We start from the raw sequence: 21485 nt of genomic DNA, 5'->3' as shown, positions 1-21485 counted from the left end.
TCCAAAACGTGCGGTTGGCGCGTCCAAAACGTGTGACTCTACCCATAACTGGACAGAGAAATGTTGCACACAACATTTTTCTCTATGGCTTAATTTTGTCATTGGTTGTATCCAGCTCAGGCAAAAAACAACTGATATATGTAAACCCAGCCTAATTATTACACATATATATGTGGAAACAAACTACACAATTATGCACCCAATACAATAAAACTGTTTAACATAGCTAGAATTCATTTACAGCAGTCTGTGTATTGCATTACAAACTCACATATCCCTACAAGGCTCATTAGCCATTAATATTTTTTAGTACACTGGCAAAATGTTGAAAACTGGTAAAAACTAAAAAGTTGCATAAATGCTCATGGCAACCAATAGCCCATGAAAAAATAGGGATGCAATCTGAATGATTGCCAGGGACAACTACTCTACTTTTACCTCCATCGTCTGAAGATTCAAGCATTAAACATTAGACTGAAAAATCTCAAGTGTGAAAATGGTCAGGGGGCACTATAACCTAATAAGGTCATAAAGTGGGGAGTCTGAAAGGCAAAGAAGGTAAGACATGCACATTATTAGTTGCAGCTCTGTAAACTACTAAAAAGGCACAAAAACCCATCACAAATCCAGCCCCCTGAATTCTCCAGAACCATGGGGACTGCATGCTGCATACCCAACATGGCCACCCCGAGTCTGTGGCCTACACTACTCTGCAAAGGATATTTCTGTACTACTGCCACATTGTGGTTTCTGGCTCCGAAATAGCCTTGGAGCAGCTGCACCTACAAACATTCACAGCCTGTTGTCCCACAGGTATGTTTGGGCTTTATTCTTCCTCTTGTGGAGCCCAATTTGTTGCAGAGACGCAGTCAGTACCAATAAGCATCATGTGCATCAGGTTGGCCATGCTATCCACTTGCCACCTGACCGTCCCTGTAATTGTGCCCTAAACTGCTAAGAGGGTCACAGTGGTGGAGCAGCGTTTTAAGTTTAAAAACAGTCAAATCCCTACACAAGTAAGCTCTCTAAACTGTCTGACCACATGCTCACTAAGCCACTTTCTCCCTAAGAGTGTGAAACATGGTGGGAGATAATTATTCTGCCGTACTGCTTTGCCACGTCCAAAAATCTATCACTTTTCCAGTGTCTTGATTCAGGTTAGTCAGACTCCAAAGCTCCTGGAATGTTAGTAACCAGTATTCATTAATTTTAGTAGTTTACATCTCACTGTTTTGACATCATGTGTTTATTGTGTAAGTCAGTGCAATAGATGGGTGCCTCACTGTACACTTACGAATATGACCAGAGGAGTCTCTTTACATACCCAAAGGTCAGTAGCCTTTAAGCTAACTGAGGTCACAGATAATGCTGAAAAGTACCTTTTCACTGTACTTCCCAGTATCAAGCCTTCTTTACAGACAACCAATGCCCTGAGACTAAGTACAGATCTAGTCTTCCTGTGGGGTCTAAAGATTCTGCAAGTGGAGTAATGTCCAAAGCCAGTTATGACCTATGAGAGGCCTTGTCTCCCATAAGCTGACTCTGGATACACTGGCAACTGAACTAGACTATATTAAAGGGTGTCATTCTGGTCAAAAGCTTGCTATAAAATAGGGCTATGCTGAGTTACTTAGAGACAGGGTGCTGAGGAGACATTTTAAACCTTCAGAAAAATATTTTATCATCTTGCTTGATGCTATAGAGTAAGTTTTGCTATTTGTTAACAAATTATAAAAAATATTCAGAAAATTTGTGGACAAATGAATAAAAACCAACTCACAATCACAGGTGAAAGTCAGAGGATCTCTCAGGTTGTCAATGATCACAGTGATTTTCAAGCTCACGCCAGGACCCAGGTGCTCGGGACTGAGGTTGACAGGACTCCAAACAATGCCAGTATTTATTTGATCTGTCATATTTTGACCAGAGCGTAGGCTAAAAGGGTAGAAACAGTGATCAGATATTACTTATTAAACATAGCATTGCTAAATAAATCCGTGCTGGATTAAAAAATAGTGCCAATAAAAGGGTTTTCCCTATCCGAGCAAGTGATACCAGATTGATAAACTATGCTATGCTAGTTGGACCCCCACTTGGCTATTTGTGGGGGTCCAACTACTCAAAACCCCCATGATCACAGTGCCAGGCAATCAAGGGCTTCTTTTCTCTTCGGCTTTTTTCTCTTCACACCGGTCTAGACACAGCTTGGAGTAGGTACAGCAAGGGCCATGTTACAGTTTTCCATACGGGACCTGTTTGAGACCTATGCAGAGCAAAGAAATTCTACAGGGGCCTCTGGCTCTTTGTTTTAACAATTATGAGTGACTCAGTAGTACGACCATCATCTACCATGGAGGGATGGCCTACTTTATATGATTTTTATAATATGCCCTCACTAGCATGGATAGAAAAATTTACTTCATGGTTGGGCGCTGTGTACCCCAATGAAAGCTACGAGAAAGATTTTACGGTACAAAAAAAAATCTGAACTGAACTGCAGACTGAACCCCATCCATCTGCAAGGCTTGCTGGCAAGACCCTCAGTCGAGAGATACTCGGGCCCAGAAACTGAGCGTCTGTAAGCTCCACAACCCACGGAGAAGGGCCAGGACTAGCCCGACTGGTAAACACAGAGAAAAAGGGGGGCAACAAGAAAACCCCATCCAGCCGATTGAAGAGAATATGGCAGGAAAACACCAGGGAGATCAACATAGGCCAGGAAGAAGGCGACCACGGAAAATGGAGATTAGAAACACAAAAAAAAAAAGGAAAAGAGACTAAATGGTCCCGAGAGACATGATGCATCTAACCGATGACCCGGACTGACAAGCTTCAGGTTCCAGATCACCATCTCAAGGTTACCGTGAGAATCGGTGAGGACGAGCAGACCCGGAGTATGACAAAGGACCGGAACAGCAGTAAAAAGCGCAAGGAGGGAACGACGTCCACTCATAGGGTCAAGTTGGCCCGACTGGCGAAACCCAGCTGACCTGAACGCCCTCCGTCCCGGGAGTACATGGATCCCACAGGAGAAGGAAGTAAACCGGCCCGACAAGGACCTGAACGTCCTGAGAAGAGCATCCCGTAATACTGGAGTGATGGGACATAGGAACTGGAGGCTCTCAGGTCTCCTGGAAGCCCCACACTTGTAAAATGTGAGCATTCCCATCTTCAGCAGAAAGCTCCAGGAGATGTACTGCCATGTCAGGATAACACGTAATGTGTCTGAGAGAGACCGCCCTACAAAGGGGATTGGGGAGAAGAACTGGACAGGAGTGTCACGCAGAGGAAAACCGTCCAAGAGATCAAGGCACGCCACTGCCACCTAGGAGGGTTCCAACGCAAAAAAAAAAAAAAAAGCTCCTCGCACTCGCAAACACGAGCGAAGAGGGGATGGCAAGGAGAATAAACCTTGGACCCAGCGGACCAAAAACAGATCAGAAGACTCCAAAACAACAGCCCATCAGGGCAGCAATAAAGAGGGAGCCCAGCTGAGACTCCCAGGGTCAGGGCACATGAAGGTCACCCCAGAAGACTGGTGCGTCAGTGCCGCGCAACTGACCTCTTTAAATGGAAGGATGGACACACCCATCCAGGGAGTCCCCACCAGGAAAGAGGAGAGGGTAGGGTCCCTCTGCTAGAAATGTATTGGCACTGGTTGAGACACCCCATCGGTGGTCTGCCCTCCTATGGAGGGACTGGAAATCGGCCACGGGTGCAGCGGACATGGCATGGTCATAGAATGTATCCCCAGTATGTCCCAAGGGAACATGCATCCTTGGCAATGACCCGCTACGGCGGGTCACGTAAGGTCCCCCACAGAGGGAAAATGGAGGGATAGGGGCAAAAGAAGTCCCAATGCTCAGAAACAGAGGGAAGGACCATAACTCCGTCCCTAAGGAAGTAACCCAGGGAACCTTGAGGACACGAGGTAAAAGTCATGTGGAGTACAAAAGTACTACCAAAATTGTGCTAAGATTAAATCGACCCCCCAACTTCAGTTGGAAGGGTCCCCTCCTAGATATAGGGAGTAGAAACTGCAGGGATGCAATTCATAAAAGTGACACCAGAGGGAGTTCATTAGTAGGAATAAAACTAGGAGCTGCAATACATGTGACGACCACAAGGGGGTGAAAATGTTATATATTTATATATATATACATATACACACACACACACACACACACTTTATTTCCATGGCTACAAGACCAAGGAGAAGATCCGTGCTGATGACAGCGTCAGCAGATCTGCTCCTCCCCTATACACTCCCACTTGCCCCGCTGCCGGAAGGTGTGTGTCGGGGCTGAGACCCTTGTAACGCACACACAAGAGGACCAGCAGGAGGGAGGGAACAGAATGAGACCCCCGTTCCTGAGCTGCGGAAGAAGGGAGGGACAAGAAGAATTGAGACCCCGCGCTGCAGGGAGGGGGCGGAGCAATGTGTCTACTCCCCCTCAGCCAAAATGGCAGCCGGCTGCAGGAATATCACCCCTTAGTTCCTGCGCTGCAGTAGAGGGGAAGGAGGGCGGGGCTATGCATGCAATAATGGCCGCCGGCTTACAGTATAAGCCCGACGGTGGAGCAGCGGGGGAGAGGGAAGGAATTACCCCAGCTAGCAAAAGTGCTCCAGAGAAGCGCCGGTGGACAGCGTGAGAGAGTGCGCAGGGGGGACGCTGGAAAGGGCCGGCGGCTGCACAGTGAGCAGACGCAGTGTGCTGATGAATACTGCGGGAGAAGCAGGGGGATAAGACTGTGGCCGTCCGCGCTGTTTGGCGCTATAGCTGTAGGGGCACAGCCGCACTGCCGTCCCTCCAGCTGAGTAACCGCATGTAAAGACTGCAGGGATGGGTGCCGGAGAAGAGGAGCTGCACAGTTAACCCCTTACATACTGCCGGGAACCGAGGCCCCCCATGTAGTGTCCCTCAACCCCTTGAGACCTGGACCACAGCCATTCTGGTTTGGGCTTTCTGGGAGGGGGAGGGGGGGGTCATACTTACCCGAAAACTCCAGATACTAACCCTGAAGTCTTCAACCAGCTTATGGCCACACTGCATCATACCAGGCTAAGATAGTCGAGTGAGCAGGGGCAGTGGGGGACCCGGACCCAGGGTACAACCTCCAGGCGCTGGCCGTTGATGAGAAGGGATTAACAGTACATACTCTATGTCTGTGCCCCTTTGTCGCATATGGGGGAACAGGTAGCGCCATGCTCCTGGACCATCACCTGAAAATGAGAAACAAAAGGGAGGAAAAAAACTAAACAGCCCTTACTAGAAAATAATTAAAAAAAGACCAGGTCTTGGGAGCTCCTACTGACACTAGCTAAAACTGATTACCTCACTTCCAGTGGGCGGGTATATCCTGCCAGGTAGGAGCCGATTTTTTTTTTCCTAGTGTCAGCGCCTCCTAGTGACAAGAGCATATACCCATCAGTGTCTGTGTCCCCCAATGAAGAGCGACCGAGAAATTTTTTTTTTTTTTTTTTTAAGGCAACCTTTAAAATGTATTCCCTCCCTGAAAAACACCTTCATGTTGAAACTGATAAAATTGTTATTTATTTATGTATTTAGTTTTACACTCTACACACTTTTCTTACAAAGATATTGCCAGTTTCTTTAGTTGCAGTGACATTTTAAGCAAAAGGGACAACAGAAAATGCAGTTATACTTCCAATGAGACTTTTCAATACTGACTACAGTAATTTTGTATAAATAACAGTGATAGTTTTACCATCAGTTTCTGTGAAGTTAAATAGAAGATGCTTATGAGTTGTGTGTGGGTGGTTTGCCGTCACATCCTCACTAGAATGAAGGGGCTGTGATGCTCTGCTGGGCGCTATGCTCCTTTGCACTTAGAGCACAACAGCCACTTTGTTCTAGTGGTCATTTGGGGTTTCTGTGCCCAGACCCCACAACTTTTAACATATCTCACAGGCATCGGAGGTTTTTCAAAATGACTACACAAACTGATCAGTTCATTTATAGGTAAGAATGTTGGTTGTAGAACACCCTATTCATTACCATATACATCCACCAACCCTTCTCATATGACTCTGGTCTTCAGGCATTAATAAATATTTACTCACACATCCAGCATGTGACAAAATGCAGCCGTCTCCTCATCCCTTTGCTCTGACATTTCAAACAGCTCGCAGCCGTTGTGCTGGGGGTACGGCCGCATGGAGTCCTGTAAAAGAAGCAGCGACATTACTAAGACATTCCAGGTCTTCCTCTTCCGTTCATACAGCAACCCTGAGAAAAATGTCCTTCTATCTCCTGTGCTCCCTTATTGAGCATTGTTTGTCACTGACAACAAACACCACTAATAAGATAAGATATGGTGACAAATGGAGCCCCAGGGTAGAGAGACAAGGCAGGCAGAATATAAAGTAGTAGTGCGTTCATGATCGTAAAGGAAATCCCTTCACTAAAGTGGCACACCACCTTAATAATCCATGGCTGAAATTATTTAATCGACTTGGTTAAATACTAATCTGCAGGAAACAGGGACTCGAAGTTCCCAGTTATACTGTGTATATGCCTTTCCTTCCCCTCCATCCTCCCTGCTTTCCGCTCTCACTCCCTGTTGGCCTTGTTCTCACCCATGTAACACTCCTGTGCAGGTATCAGTCATAGTGCAGGGAAAATGTTACTGGATCTGGGACAATATACTTCATATCAACTTCTCAGGAGAAATTTTGCTGGGATAGAGGTAGAGGAACCACAAGAATTGAAAATATTCATATCAAATTTGGACCCAAAGTTTTGACAGGTTACATTTTTTTAGCTCTTGGCAAAGAGCTAATACTTCTGGTATACACAAGTGACATTATGGGGACATTACTAAATTCCATGTATTTGTAACTATCTTGTGTCCAGAGATCACAATTAGACAAAACAAAAAATTGTATCAAATATTTTACTGACATATATTGTAATCTGGTTTACTAATAACTTACTGGTCCAATGGATGCTCTAGTATTCCTGTGCTGCTTCTGTCCATAGGTGCGTGGTGGTAGTTGAGGAGGCAATGTGTTGCTTCGTGCTACTGGTTTTCCAGTCACTTTCTTCCTTAAGCTGACATCTTTCCAATGCCCTTCTGCTTGTCGTAAAAGCTCAGAATCATAGGTAGGTGTCAGATTTAGTCGGGTAAGTGTATCATTAATTTCTTCATAGTCTAAATTCAGGCACTCCTCTCCCCTACTTATTAAGGGTGCATCTTCCTCTTCTGAAATCCTACGACTAAGCAGTTTGCCTCCCGTATCTTCAGTGTACACATTTACATCGCGAGTTTGAGAAATATTATCCGTAGATGAGGAAACCTCCTTCAAATATTTCATAACCTCAGAGTGGGAAGGTACTGGGGGTGAAAAACTTTTGGGGGACCGTCTTCCTTCATCTTGCCCATTTCTGTGGTTTGTATCATCATATATATACAAGTAGTCTCTAGAGGGTGGAGGTTTGTTTCTTGGAGGTGAAGGAACAGTTGAAGAGGATTGTGAAACATCTTCCCAGGAGATGAGAGGACTGTCATTAGTCAAAGACTGCTGGCTATCTCGTCGGAGTCTGGAGAGAGCATCATACTCCATTTGCAGGGCCTCTGCTAATGCAAGTTCTTTTCGACTCATTCCTAGTGCTTCTAGGCCATTCCATTGTTCCTTCTTTCCACCCGAAGTTGACATTACTAAAAAAAAATTTTTTATCAATACGCAAAGCAGACAGAAAAAGGCTACTGTCGAGAAAAATCCTTTCCTGCCGAATAAGGCATAATGCTTCTGGAGGCCACCTAGAAGGAAGATAATAAAAGCCATCATGAAAAATAACAAAAGTCTGCATTTATGTAATACCATACATACATCACTACTTCAAAAAGGTTTTGGCATGGGATTTTGTTCTTTAACTTCAAAAGACTAATGTCTAGCATGACCACTTTTTACCTTTTAGCTATAACCAAGTGTTCTTGGATGATATTCTGTAAAAAGAGCAGTAAGTGCAGTATTTCTTTCTCAAACCCTTAACTGCTTGGCATTCTTAAAATGTTTCAGCTATCACATTGCTGCTTTATGGTTGAGGGTTATTTCCAGGAAAATACTTTTTTTTTTATATCTACTGGCTTCAGAAAGTTAAACAGATTTGTAAATGACTTCTATTAAATCTTAATCCTTCCAATAATTATCAGCTGCTGAAGTTTAGTTGTTTTTTTTTCTGTCTGGCAACAGGGCTCTCTGCTGACATCTCTCGGGAATTGCACAGAGTAGAAGAGGTTTGCTATGGGGATTTGCTTCTACTCTGGGCGGTTCCCGAGACATGTGTCATCAGAGAGCACTTAGACAGAAAAGAACAACTCAACTTCAGCAGCTCATAAGTACTGAAAGGATTAAGATTTTTTTAACAGAAGTAATTTACAAATCTGTTTAAGTTTTTTTCCTGGATAAACCCCTTTAAGGTAATATTACAACCACAGTTACCAATGTAAAAAAGGAAAAAAGCATACAATAAGAATACATCTTATATATTAATATACACCAAGACCACCTGTAAAAGGTATACATGCTACATGGGGGTTTAGATATGGTTTCAGGACCTCAATCATCATCCAATCTGCAAACATCCAGTGCATCTGAATGGGGTATTTTATATTCCATATACACAGTAAGAAATTCTGCAGGATTTTTTTTAAGACATACACAGCAGCGAAAAAAAGATGAGAAGAATTAGCATGAATATTTGCTTTTCTCATGAATACTGCACTAATAAGTCAAGTTCTTGCATTTTGCAAGCAGTGATGTCATCACAAATATATTAGGAGGAGAAACATTTATTCAATCCAACTATAACTCAATTTGGATGGAGTAGAAGGGAGGCCGATTGGTTAACTCACTGAATTTAAAAGTATTCTATAATGGAAAATCTAAGCATGGTGTCTGGTATTTATGTATTACAGTCTGTGCAAGGCATAGGCAGTTGGGATGCTCTGCTCCTTTCACCAGCACCCTGTGCGAAAAAAATCAGAAAGAATACATAATGGGCATCATTAGAAATCTAAGCTCTTACACGACATTGTCACATAAAATCAGCTGCGTATTTTGCTATCCATTGACTTCAATGGGTAGGAAAATATGCAGCAGCAAATATGCAGCAAAATACAGCAAGTGTGACCTTACCCTATAAGAGTATAGGGAGGGATAAAGATTTATTTAAAACAGATTCTTGCTACAAAGGAACTTAAAGAGTACCTCTCATTAACTTGATAAATGTTATAGTCCTCCCAGTTCACTGCCCCCATCATGCTCAACCACCCCCTGCCTTTATTTTTTATTATTTTTTTAGTGTTCTACCTTGATATTACCCTGTATTTCTGCTCAGCCTCTGGTTCAGATTCACAGACTGGGAAGGGGCGTTACCCAGCAGGTGTGACATCATTTGAAGCCATACAGGGGAGACCTTCCTCCCTTATTCTGCTAACAACTGCCAGTGTGCAGTTTAGTGTGAGAGGAGCTATCATTGGATGAAGCTGCACACACCCCCTCAGCACTCTAGGCTGCATTACCTGTGTTTGGACTTCTGCCAGGCCAGCAGTAGTCCGAAGTCTGTTGAAAAGGTGGTGGAAAATGTGCTCTGGACAAGTAGGGAGATACCTAGTGGCAGCTTTTTTTTAAACACAAATAAACACAAGTATATTAGAAAGATTTTTCATTTACCATAAGGAGTGCAATAGCAAAAAATAGTTTTAATGAGAGTGACCATTTAACAGACATATCACTGTAAGTTGAAGGAGATTTGAAGCAAACATATAAGAACGTGGCCCACAGACAAACTTCTAATTATTTACCCACCTTAGAAAACAGCTTCCGTTCACCTTTCATTTTTACGGTAAACTTTATTCCTAATATATTGACCCAGATTTACCGATCTGTCTGAAGACAGTAACTTTCTGGTTTTGCCCATGACTACCAACCACAGCTCATGTTTCATATCTTCATGAGCTCTGGTAAAATGAAAGCTGAGCTGTAATTGGTTACTATTGGAGAACCAGACTGTTTCTGTCCTCAGGCAAATTGGTAAATCTGGGCCATTGTCTTCTTATGGTGATTAAATGTTTTCATACTATAACACAATGTGAACTATTGTCATAAAGCAACTTCAGAAGTATGGACTGGCTACAAATGCTAAACGTATGACTAAAGTTATGTTCACATGTGCATTAAAGCTCATGTTGCAGAATCCATTTAATTAGCAAGACCTGAGTGGACAAAAAAAGAAAATGCAAATAGTATTTTTGTTGGGTCAGATCCTGCTAAATAAATGGAAACCAGAGGAAAACCAGACAGACCCAACTTAAATCAATGGAATCCATTGGGATCCGTTCATGTCTGTAACACAACGGACCACTAGCTCAGTCTTTTGGCTCCGGACGGAGTCTGTAAGAGAGACTTTACACAGAGCCTTTGAAGCAATGAAGGATACCCAACTTGCATACATGTGAAAATATCATCACTAGCTATAAGCTGTATTACAGAAGGAAAACTTTGTAAATGTAAAAGTATTTTATTGAGAGGAGAAAGAGAAGTTCAACAAGTTCCTGAAAGAGAATGGATTGCGTGTCTAGCTGCAATGGAAACTCCTATGCTTCTTGGTGAATTCTTAGCCCATATAACTGACAAAGACCAAGGCCCTAAACCTTAACTATATAAACACAGACACCAGAAGAAACATTCACAAGAACCATGTGCACCCTGCTGACAGATAGATAAGCTATGAAGGTAAGTAGGGAATCTTCATAGGAAAAAAAAGAAAAACATACATAAATACATATATCCTAAAAATGAAGATGCTTCATGTCACGATGCCGGCTGGCAGGTAGTGGATCCTCTGTGCCAGAGAGGGATTGGCGTGGACCGTGCTAGTGGATCGGTTCTAAGTCACTACTGGTTTTCACCAGAGCCCGCCGCAAAGCGGGATGGACTTGCTGCGGCGGTAGTGACCAGGTCGTATCCACTAGCAACGGCTCAACCTCTCTGGCTGCTGAAGATAGGCGCGGTACAAGGGAGTAGACAGAAGCAAGGTCGGACGTAGCAGAAGGTCGGGGGCAGGCGGCAAGGTACGTAGTCAGGGTGGATAGCAGAAGTACTGGTACACAGGCTTAGGACACACAAAACGCTTTCACTGGCACAAGGCAACAAGATCCGGCAAGGGAGTGCATGGGAGGAGGTCAGATAAAGGCAGGGAGCAGATGGAAGCCAATTGAGCTAATTGGGCCAGGCACCAATCATTGGTGCACTGGCCCTTTAAGTCTCAGGGAGCTGGCGCGCGCGCGCCCTAGAGAGCGGAGCCGCGCGCGCCAGCACATGACAGCAGGGGACGGGAACGGGTAAGTGACCTGGGATGCGATTCGCGAGCGGGCGCGTCCCGCTGTGCGAATCGCATCCCCGACGGCCATGACAGTGCAGCGCTCCCGGTCAGCGGGACCGACCGGGGCGCTGCGGAGAGAGAGGCGCCGTATGCGCTCCGGGAAGGAGCGGGGACCCGGAGCGCTAGGCGTAACAGTACCCCCCCCCCTTAGGTCTCCCCTTCTCTTTGTCCGGTAACTGCCTCCCCTGGGATGAGGACACCGGGAAAGGATGGAGGGATTCCTCAACGGCAGGCAGTACAGCAGGAGTGGGAATGGGGAGGGAGGGCAGAGGGCGAGGCCTGGCACGGGGCAGTGTGACACCAGGACGAGGGCCATGAGGAGGCACCGAGGCTTGCCTGACTGGACTGGGAGGGGGGGAGAGGCACTTCTTAAGGCGGGCAGAGTCCATAACGACCTTAGGGGGACCGGATACAGGAGGAACCACAGGGTCACGGCAGGGAGTACTGGTAACCGGTTTAAGGCAGTCCTTGAAGCAAGAGGTACCCCAGCTCTTGATCTCCCCTGTGGACCAATCCAGGGTTGGGGAATGGTGTAGAAGCCAGGGTAGTCCAAGGAGAACTTCGGAAGTGCAATTGGGGAGGACCAAAAATTCAATCTTCTCGTGATGAGGTCCGATGCACATTAGAAGGGGCTTCGTGCGGAAACACACGGAGCAATCCAACCTGGCTCCGTTGACCGCGGAAATGTGGATAGGCTTGACAAGACGGGTCACTGGGATGCGGAATTTATTCACCAAGGACTCCCGCATAAAATTCCCAGAGGCACCAGAGTCCAGGCAGGCCACGGCAGAGAGGGAAGAGCTGGCTGAAGAAGAAATCCGTACAGGCACCGTGAGACGTGGAGAAGCCGACTTAGCATCAAGAGACGCCACACCCACGAGAGCTGGGTGCGAGCGTGTGTTTCCCAGACGTGGAGGACGGATGGGACAATCCATCAAAAAATGTTCGGTACTGGCACAGTACAGACAAAGATTCTCTTCCTTACGGCGATTCCTCTCTTCCAGGGTCAGGCGAGACCGATCCACTTGCATGGCCTCCTCGGCGGGAGGCCTAGGCGCAGATTGCAATGGAGACTGTGGGAGAGGTGTCCAGAGATCTAAGTCTTTTTCCTGGCGGAGCTCTTGATGCCTCTCAGAAAAACGCATGTCAATGCGAGTGGCTAGATGAATGAGTTCATGCAGGTTAGCAGGAGTCTCTCGTGCGGCCAGAACATCTTTAATGTTGCTGGATAGGCCTTTTTTAAAGGTCGCACAGAGAGCCTCATTATTCCAGGATAGTTCAGAAGCAAGAGTACGGAATTGTATGGCGTACTCGCCAACGGAGGAATTACCCTGGACCAGGTTCAGCAGGGCAGTCTCAGCAGAAGAGGCTCGGGCAGGTTCCTCAAAGACACTTCGAATTTCCGAGAAGAAGGAGTGTACAGAGGCAGTGACGGGGTCATTGCGGTCCCAGAGCGGTGTGGCCCATGACAGGGCTTTTCCAGACAGAAGGCTGACTACGAAAGCCACCTTAGACCTTTCAGTAGGAAACTGATCCGACATCATCTCCATGTGCAGGGAACATTGCGAAAGAAAGCCACGGCAAAACTTAGAGTCCCCATTAAATTTGTCCGGCAAGGACAGGCGGAGGCTAGGAGTGGCCACTCGCTGTGGAAGAGGTGCAGGAGCTGGCGGAGGAGATGGTTGCTGCTGCTGTAGCTGAGACTGAATCTGCTGTAGCTGCGACTGGAGTTGCTGAGTCATGGTGGTCAAGTACGACAGCTGGTGATCTTGTTGGGCAATCTGTCGGGCTTGCTGGGCGACCAGTGTGGGGAGGTCGGCGACAACAGGCAGAGGAACTTCAGCGGGATCCATGGCCGGATCTACTGTCACGATGCCGGCTGGCAGGTAGTGGATCCTCTGTGCCAGAGAGGGATTGGCGTGGACCGTGCTAGTGGATCGGTTCTAAGTCACTACTGGTTTTCACCAGAGCCCGCCGCAAAGCGGGATGGACTTGCTGCGGCGGTAGTGACCAGGTCGTATCCACTAGCAACGGCTCAACCTCTCTGGCTGCTGAAGATAGGCGCGGTACAAGGGAGTAGACAGAAGCAAGGTCGGACGTAGCAGAAGGTCGGGGGCAGGCGGCAAGGTACGTAGTCAGGGTGGATAGCAGAAGTACTGGTACACAGGCTTAGGACACACAAAACGCTTTCACTGGCACAAGGCAACAAGATCCGGCAAGGGAGTGCATGGGAGGAGGTCAGATAAAGGCAGGGAGCAGATGGAAGCCAATTGAGCTAATTGGGCCAGGCACCAATCATTGGTGCACTGGCCCTTTAAGTCTCAGGGAGCTGGCGCGCGCGCGCCCTAGAGAGCGGAGCCGCGCGCGCCAGCACATGACAGCAGGGGACGGGAACGGGTAAGTGACCTGGGATGCGATTCGCGAGCGGGCGCGTCCCGCTGTGCGAATCGCATCCCCGACGGCCATGACAGTGCAGCGCTCCCGGTCAGCGGGACCGACCGGGGCGCTGCGGAGAGAGAGGCGCCGTATGCGCTCCGGGGAGGAGCGGGGACCCGGAGCGCTAGGCGTAACACTTCATAACCAGAAGTGTTGGATTGTCTCCTCAGCTACTGCACCCCTACCCCAAACCACCGAACACCTGGGCCCTAACAATACCTACCTAATACTAAGAGTACTAGGTAGGAATGAACAGATTGCCTGTTTAGTACAATACAGATTATATGTCTTATGCTACTATCTACCCGTGCAAATTACATTCATTTATTTTTTTGGACACTAGCCTTAAACTTAATACTCTACACCTGTGGTTCCCAAGCTTTTTGTTTGCCTGAGTACCCCTTGACAGTCGATTCACAAAAACTTTTCTCCCATATAAGAGACATTTTTGTAATTAATATAGTATACTTTACCCCATCTCCTATCATCTCCCCAGGTCCCCTCCTCCTCTCTCTATTATTTCAGGCCCACAATTCACAAGTGATGTCTTCTCTGATTGGGGTTTACTTTTCTTAACTATGCGGCCTAGACCGCCATTAAGATTTCTCCCTGCCAAGAATCGTCTTCACAGACCCAGCCAAACAAACATTTTAGGTTCCTTTCTACAGTACAATACAAACCTCTTTACAAAATTCCCCTGTGTATTGCCCCATACAGTAATAGTTCCAGCTTTGTGTCCCCATAAAGTAGTTAGGGCCCCCTTTGTGCCCCCATATTTAGCTGTAGGCCACCACACTGCCCCCATATATAGTTGTAGGCTCCCATACTGTCCTGCTTCAGTCCAGCTACTCTGCTCTGGGGACCTAATGCTATGGCTAATGGCTATGGCAGTGAATCACCGGTCCGCAGGAGCAGTGGAGCACCAAAGCCATTGGTAGTTACTGCCCACAGCAGCCCAATGCCCACGCTTTTCCTCTGCTGTCCTCCTGTTACACTCCTCGGTGCAGTGATGTCAGCCCACCAAGAGCTATGGTTTATTTATTTTAAAGTGGCTCCGGCCAGTGACCAGTGGCTGCGACTGCAATTACTGATTTTTTTCGCCCTGGAGAACTACCCCCTGGGGGTACTTGTACTCCAGGTTGGGAACCACTTGTCTACACTATATAAACTGTACTGCATCCTGAAGAAGCTCCTGTCCTCAAAACAGAAGTCATTCTCCTGACCCAGAGCTCTGTATATATCTTACAGATGAATATTTGCTTTATCTATATCAGTTTTCTGCTTATTTCTATTTAATCATCACTTTTTCTTATTATGGGGGCTCCATAAAAATAAATACTAGCTTTCCACTCAGCTATGGTATTTTTATGGTATAAGAGTAGGTGTACATGGGCAAAAACCTCTCTGAGCCACAATAATCACAAGGGGGCCTGTACTGAAGGTCCCAATGATTACAATGTGATCTTTAAAGGGGTATTCCAGGAATGTTTTTATTTGACTATGCTACAGGGGCTGTAAAGTTAGTGTAGTTCATAATATAGTGTCTGTACCTGGGTGTTACGGTTTTCTCACAATTCTTCTGTGGATTTTCCCCTCACTATTTATTTTTACCAGCATACAAAATGACTATTGTCTCGGATTTTTCCCAGCTTGCAATGCGGCTGAGACCTGACTCACTAGTCAGCTGATGACAGGGAGCCTGTCTGCTTCAATGGGTGGAGGGATCAATCTGCAACTAATGCAACAGCTGGAGGCACCCTGATTGAAAACCACAAGTCTGCAGCTCATTTATGTTTCAATGGGTGGGGTGACTGATGTGTGGGAAGGAGGAAAATAGAATTGTGGAATTTGTAGTAAAAAAAAAAGAACAGTCAAACAGGAAATACAAATTCACAAAAAGCTAGCCACATTGTTATGGTAATCTCATGACTTAGCCATTTAGCCCCAAGACAAGCGCAGATCCTTCCTAAGCATGTCCATTACTGCCTGCCAGGTACGTACTAAAATTACCTTATGGTGGATAACCTCTTTAAAGCAAAACTGCATAGAAAAATGTAACAGGACACTTCTTTTTCACGCAATTCACCATCTCCCATTAAAGACAATAGAAGATTCATTATAAGTACGACTGCGCGGTTCTGCGCCAAGTGGTTAGTGACTATGTGAACTTACCCTAATGGTTGTTCTGGAACTAACTTAGCAATAAGTAAGACACTAGCCTTCCGTTGTGCATCAGTCAACTGCATTTTGCTCTTGCTTTACCCTCACCACTATTACCTACCCTGCCATGCAACATCCTCCTCTATAGTCTACCAGTAAGGGCTTCTGGCTGTTGAGGGGCTACAGCTCCCAGTGTGTCTGGACATTGAACATTGGCTTTCCAGTAATGCTGGGAGTTGTGATTGTGCAACAGCTGGGGGTCTGCAGTTTGGAGACCACTGGCCTAATTTTTTTGTTTCCTAGTAGAGGGTTTTCAGGTGTTCTATTGCGGTCTATACAGTTTATATGTAACTAAACCAGTAATTCCTAATCTTTTGAAACCCTTAAAGACTGAATTAAGTTTGACCAATCTTAAAAAATTCTCTCTTTACATTCTGTCAGCCAGATCATTTTTTTCCCTAATATAATTTGGGGAACTCTAAGGTGCCCATACACATTTGAAAAAAAAAATCTGTCTTAAGTGTATGGTGGCCTCTTGAATCTTCACTGACAGAAGTCGGGAGTCAGATATGTTGGATTTCAACTGCCCAACCTTATTGTTCTTTGAGAGATAAGCCGTCGCCAGAGCTCTCTGGCTGCGGCTTACCCCTCCCCTCTTTATAGAAGACACAAAAATGGTCAACTGTGCCAAACATTCATGTCTAAGAGGACATCGGGAAAGATAGGTGTTGGCCGAACAAATGTTCAGCCGGCAGCTATTTAAATGGGCACTGTCAAATATAAAAACTTTTGATATGTTGTAAAGCATGTATAACCAATAGGTTTTGCAATTGCTTTCAGTGCTTCTGTGTACACTGCTTCGTCCCGGTCTCCAGGACTCCGGACTCCAGGACGTTATGGAGGGGGGAGGGGCTGTACACACTGCAGACTCATGTGAAGAGAAAGGGAGGGGCAGGAAGACCTCTGCCGGCTCCACACAGCAGACATCAATGAGAGAGGCAGAAACATGCATTGCAGACGAAAAAGTAAGTGTCCCTGCATGTATGTGTGTGTGTGTGTGTGTGTGTGTGTGTGTGTGTGTGTGTGTATATATATAAATATATATATATATATATATATGTGTGTGTGTGTGTGTGTGTGTGTGTGTGTGTATATCAGTGTGTCTATCTAATGTGTATGTGTAAGACTATATGAACCCAGTGTGTGTGTGTGTGTGTGTATATATATGTATGTGTGTATATCAGTGTGTCTATCTAATGTGTAAGAATATATGAAGTCTGTGTGTGTGTGTGTGTGTGTGTGTAATAAAGGGGGACTACAATCATATCCTCCAGCTGTTTCAAAACTAAAACTCCCCGCATGCCTGCACAGCCAAATGATGTGTGGGCATGCTGGTAGCTGTAGTTTTACAACAGCTGGAGGCACCCTGGTTGGGAAGCACTGGACTGAGGAGAGGGAGGGGGAGGAGGGGGAGTGGATATCACAGTGAGTACCCGCCCCTCTGCTTCTGGTGGACAAAATTAAGGTATTTCAGAAATAAAGCTAATATTGAGAGAAATGTAGGTCACAGACACATACAAAGTACATGTACATGATCAGGATGAGATACTGAGCAACATATAACAGTTTTGGTTTTTTGAGTGATCTGACGGGTACGCTTTACGTTTGTCTTTTGACTAGCACTTGGTGAGAAGGAATCCTTGTATCAGCAGTTCTGTGCCTGAAAAACTTATACATGTTTAAGATCAAGATGTTTTTAATAAGAAACTAAACACAAAAACAAGGGACACAATCTGGGGTTAGATGGGGGAAGATCAGAAGAAATGTCGAAAATGATTTTACCAAAAGAATGAATAACATTTCTATCCTAAGATGCCATCAATCTTCTATGTTACTAGTAGCTTGAAGAAGCGATATGAGATGCATTCTCCTTTTATTTACTACATTCCTCCTTAGGCCCTTTCCTTTCGTGAACATGTTTGAAGTATTCGCCGGAAGTGTTTTTTTCCTGACCATCAAAACAGTGGAGAAAAGGACCGTGTGAACACAGCCTATATGGGTTATCTGGGAGAGAAAGTCTCAGCACATGATATTTTATTGACTTCATTTGCTCCATTTTCTTTGCCTGCTATAGCTATACACTACCTGTCTATACAGTACCTACACTGCATGAGCTGCAATAAAATCTGTTACAACTTGTACATAATCACTTATAAAACTAGCTGTATATTAAAGGTGACAAATATAAAATATCCTAACATAAGCAAATACATAAGAACGAACCGGACCGCAGACATTCATTCATAGGAACATCAATGCAGTACACGGGCCACAAGAGGTTTCTGCGGCAAGACGCTGACTGACCCAGTAACTTGCTTTATGCCAGAAGACACCACAGGCTAACTACACAGACCAACATCAGACGGATGCTCTACACACACTTTAGCACGAGAAAAGCAGCAGACATACATATTAGATGATGAAAAAAAATTAAATAGAAAATGGTGCATAGAAAGTATAAGCAATATTTTGCACATGCAACCACCAAGGAATGGCATAATACACGGGCAAAACTACCTGTTTGTTGTTTTTTTTGGTTTTGTTTTTTACAATATGTCAAAATAACCTAGTAAAATTATTTTAATCCAGAATAAAGGTCATTTAAAAGTCTAGATCAGGGTTTCCCACCAGTGTGCCTCTCGTCCAGGCATGCCGGGCACTACAGTTTTGCAACAGCAGGAGGCACACTGGATGAATTGATAGAGAGGGCATCAGGATGTCTATGGAGTTAGCACTGCTAATACAGCCATACACTTTCCATTGCTGTTAGCTGAACACTCATTAGGCCAACAGCTATTCCATAATTAACTCCCTATTCATATGCATACCGAGCCTACGTACTGTACATACGTAAGCCAAGAGTGCATGTGTACTCAATTGGGAGATGGGACTAAGCCGCTTGCCTGTGGTGCAGCTTATCTCCCTTAGAAACAAAAAAGGGATCAGAAGTTAACATTAAATATGTCAGATCCTTCTTTTCCCAGAGTTACACGTTAAGGAAGAGTTGGGACATTTTGATACACATGAGATGATTGGCCAAAGACCTTAGCTGAAATCAAAGTCTCAATATATGTACAGAAGAAAGATGGTGCACTCAACATAGGGTATTGCTGAATATAGTTTTATTCCATATTGGCTATAGCGGTAGACAGCTTAACTGGGTGCATAGAGACATACAGGCTAGCCCGCCCGGTGAGACTTTCCTGCTTGTATGTCTCTCTGCACCCAGTTAAGTTGACTATCGCTGTAGCCAATAAGGAATAAAGTTATATTCAGTGATACCCGATGGTGAGTGCACAGTCGTCTTTACATATATTCGTGTTTGCCGACTGTACCAGTCGAGTAGCACCCCCGAGAGGGTTTTGTTGGCCACTCCTGTTCCACAACAAGTTTTAGTTTGAAGTATAGACTGTGCCTGGTATTATCTTCATCTACCGTGAAATCCAAGTCTTATTTTGTGGGGGCCTTAACATGCAGCACCAAAACTGAATCCTACCTGGCTCATATCTACAGGCACTTATACATATGTCGTATGCATTTTATTTTGAGTTAACAAAACTACAGTATGTTTTCAAGCCCTATGACATATTCTTTTTCTTCATTTGCATTCATATGTATCCAATATTTAAAACATTACTAAATACTGCAAAAACTAAACTGCTTGTCTGTCCTTGCCAGTAACATACATAAAAAAATGCAATGTTTACAAGCATTTCATCGCAACCCTTCCCCCGTATTCCCAAGGTACCTTCTTGTGAACCATCCAGCATCTCCCTAATGACCTGCAATGGGAGAGGAGGAGGGGGGTTACCCATCTGTAGAGGAAAAAGCACAAGTCAGGGCGGGGAAGGAGGGGGTTACACTGTATGATCACAACCCCCCTTTCTCTTCTGATGCTTGTGTCCTGCACCTGCTGCCCCTGATCTACAGATGAATCAAGCGGAAAATTCATCACAATGTCTGGGGGAATGTTTACTTCTGTACGGCAGTTTCCCACCATAAGCAAGCTCTACTCAGGCCTCGTACTCTGCACTAGGATGCGGCCTAGGACTGACAGACGAAAATGTAAACACCACCTGCTCCACTTCCTCCGCCTCCACTTTAGCATTCTACCTACTTCTAGGTTCCATCAAGGTTTGAGGCTACGATTCAACCACACAGTGATCATACCGAAACACCTAGAAAGCGTTATTGTCTCTTGGTACAGGGAAGCAGATTTGGCATTCATATTTTAACATTTTTTTGCGGACCATAATATAGAGCTAACTAATGTTAATCTGTGGGGCTATTCACATGGGTGTATAAAGTAAATTCCCATCTTAAAAACGCAGCATGCACTACTTTCATCCACTATGGAGGTGGAAAATGCCCATTGATAAAAAAGTGATCGAAAATATAGATGCATCTGGTCTAGAAAGAATCCCATCAGTATATACTGTGCAGAAATATGGATACAATAGGGATAAAATACTGGTGCCATTTTATGTCTATATGTGGGATCCGTATACCAATATGCAAATAATGATGAATATCAGCTCATCAAATAGAAAATGTAATCATGCTACAGGCATACATAATAAATGTGTCCATAGGGGGGACATTTATCATTGTTGGCGTGCGGTGGGCTTTTTTTTTTTTTTTTTTACTTTGTTTCTACTGGTCTATACTTTGCACTGTTGTGCAGAATTTATCATACGTGCACACGGAGGATGATGAATTTTGCGCAAAATTAGAAAACCCAACAGGGTACCTCAAAGCAGTCGATTATCTGATGCATTTCTGCATGTAGGGTTGCGCAAAATGCTGCCTTGTGCAAAATTAGTGCTCGACTTATTAAAAAAGCGCACATGATAACTCGCTATCCACTGCAAAAAAGTATCCACAAACCACCGTAACATAAAAAACTATTTGTGCACAAAAAAAAAAAAACAGTGCAACATAACAGAACAGAAAACCAGTGTACATACAATGATAAATGTCCCCCATAGGCCCCAATGTAACCAGTGTATGCAAAAACTTTTTCCTTTTGGCATATACTGTGTGGATTTTTTATTTGTTAATGTATAGGAAAATGTAGACTTCTGCACCTTCCCATACATAGAACAAAAACTGGAAAGAATGTGGTATATGTTTCTTACAACAGGAGTCAATAGCTGACATACAGAGAGCGGGGTATGATAGAGGCTTTATTCGGAAGTATGTCAGGGAAGCTAAACAAGATGTGACTGAGATGACCGTATCAGAGTAGTAGAATGCAATATGGCAACACAGCTGTAAAGTTTACTTTGTTAGAGATGCATGTAAGGATTACGGTGACAGAACTCTCAAGAGATCAGCTAGACTTTTTTATATCTAGATATGCTTTAAAATACCTGTAAACATCAATATTAAACAACCCCCAAAAAATAATGGTGCCAG

The 21485-nt window shown here is 44.8% G+C and overlaps 1 protein-coding gene across 4 annotated transcripts in view; it reads right to left on the bottom strand.

Moving 5' to 3' along the window:
- Positions 1-21485, bottom strand: part of PIK3C2B (phosphatidylinositol-4-phosphate 3-kinase catalytic subunit type 2 beta) — a 129884-nt gene that overhangs the window by 73889 nt on the left and 34510 nt on the right. For all 4 annotated transcript variants that reach the window (XM_056558098.1, XM_056558096.1, XM_056558097.1 and 1 more), the window contains exons 2-4: positions 6959-7785; positions 6086-6186; positions 1781-1935 (exon numbers count right to left, since the gene is read on the bottom strand). In XM_056558098.1, coding sequence (XP_056414073.1) covers positions 1781-1935; positions 6086-6186; positions 6959-7681 — 979 coding nt within the window. In that variant the 5' untranslated portion in view covers positions 7682-7785. The remainder of the gene's footprint in view (positions 1-1780; positions 1936-6085; positions 6187-6958; positions 7786-21485) is intronic.

This window comes from Hyla sarda, chromosome 2 (genome assembly GCF_029499605.1).
Source record: "Hyla sarda isolate aHylSar1 chromosome 2, aHylSar1.hap1, whole genome shotgun sequence".
In the NCBI taxonomy this organism is placed as follows: Eukaryota; Metazoa; Chordata; class Amphibia; order Anura; family Hylidae; genus Hyla; species Hyla sarda.
The sequence above is the reverse complement of the archived record's forward strand: the minus strand, read 5'-3'. Positions and strand labels throughout refer to the sequence as shown.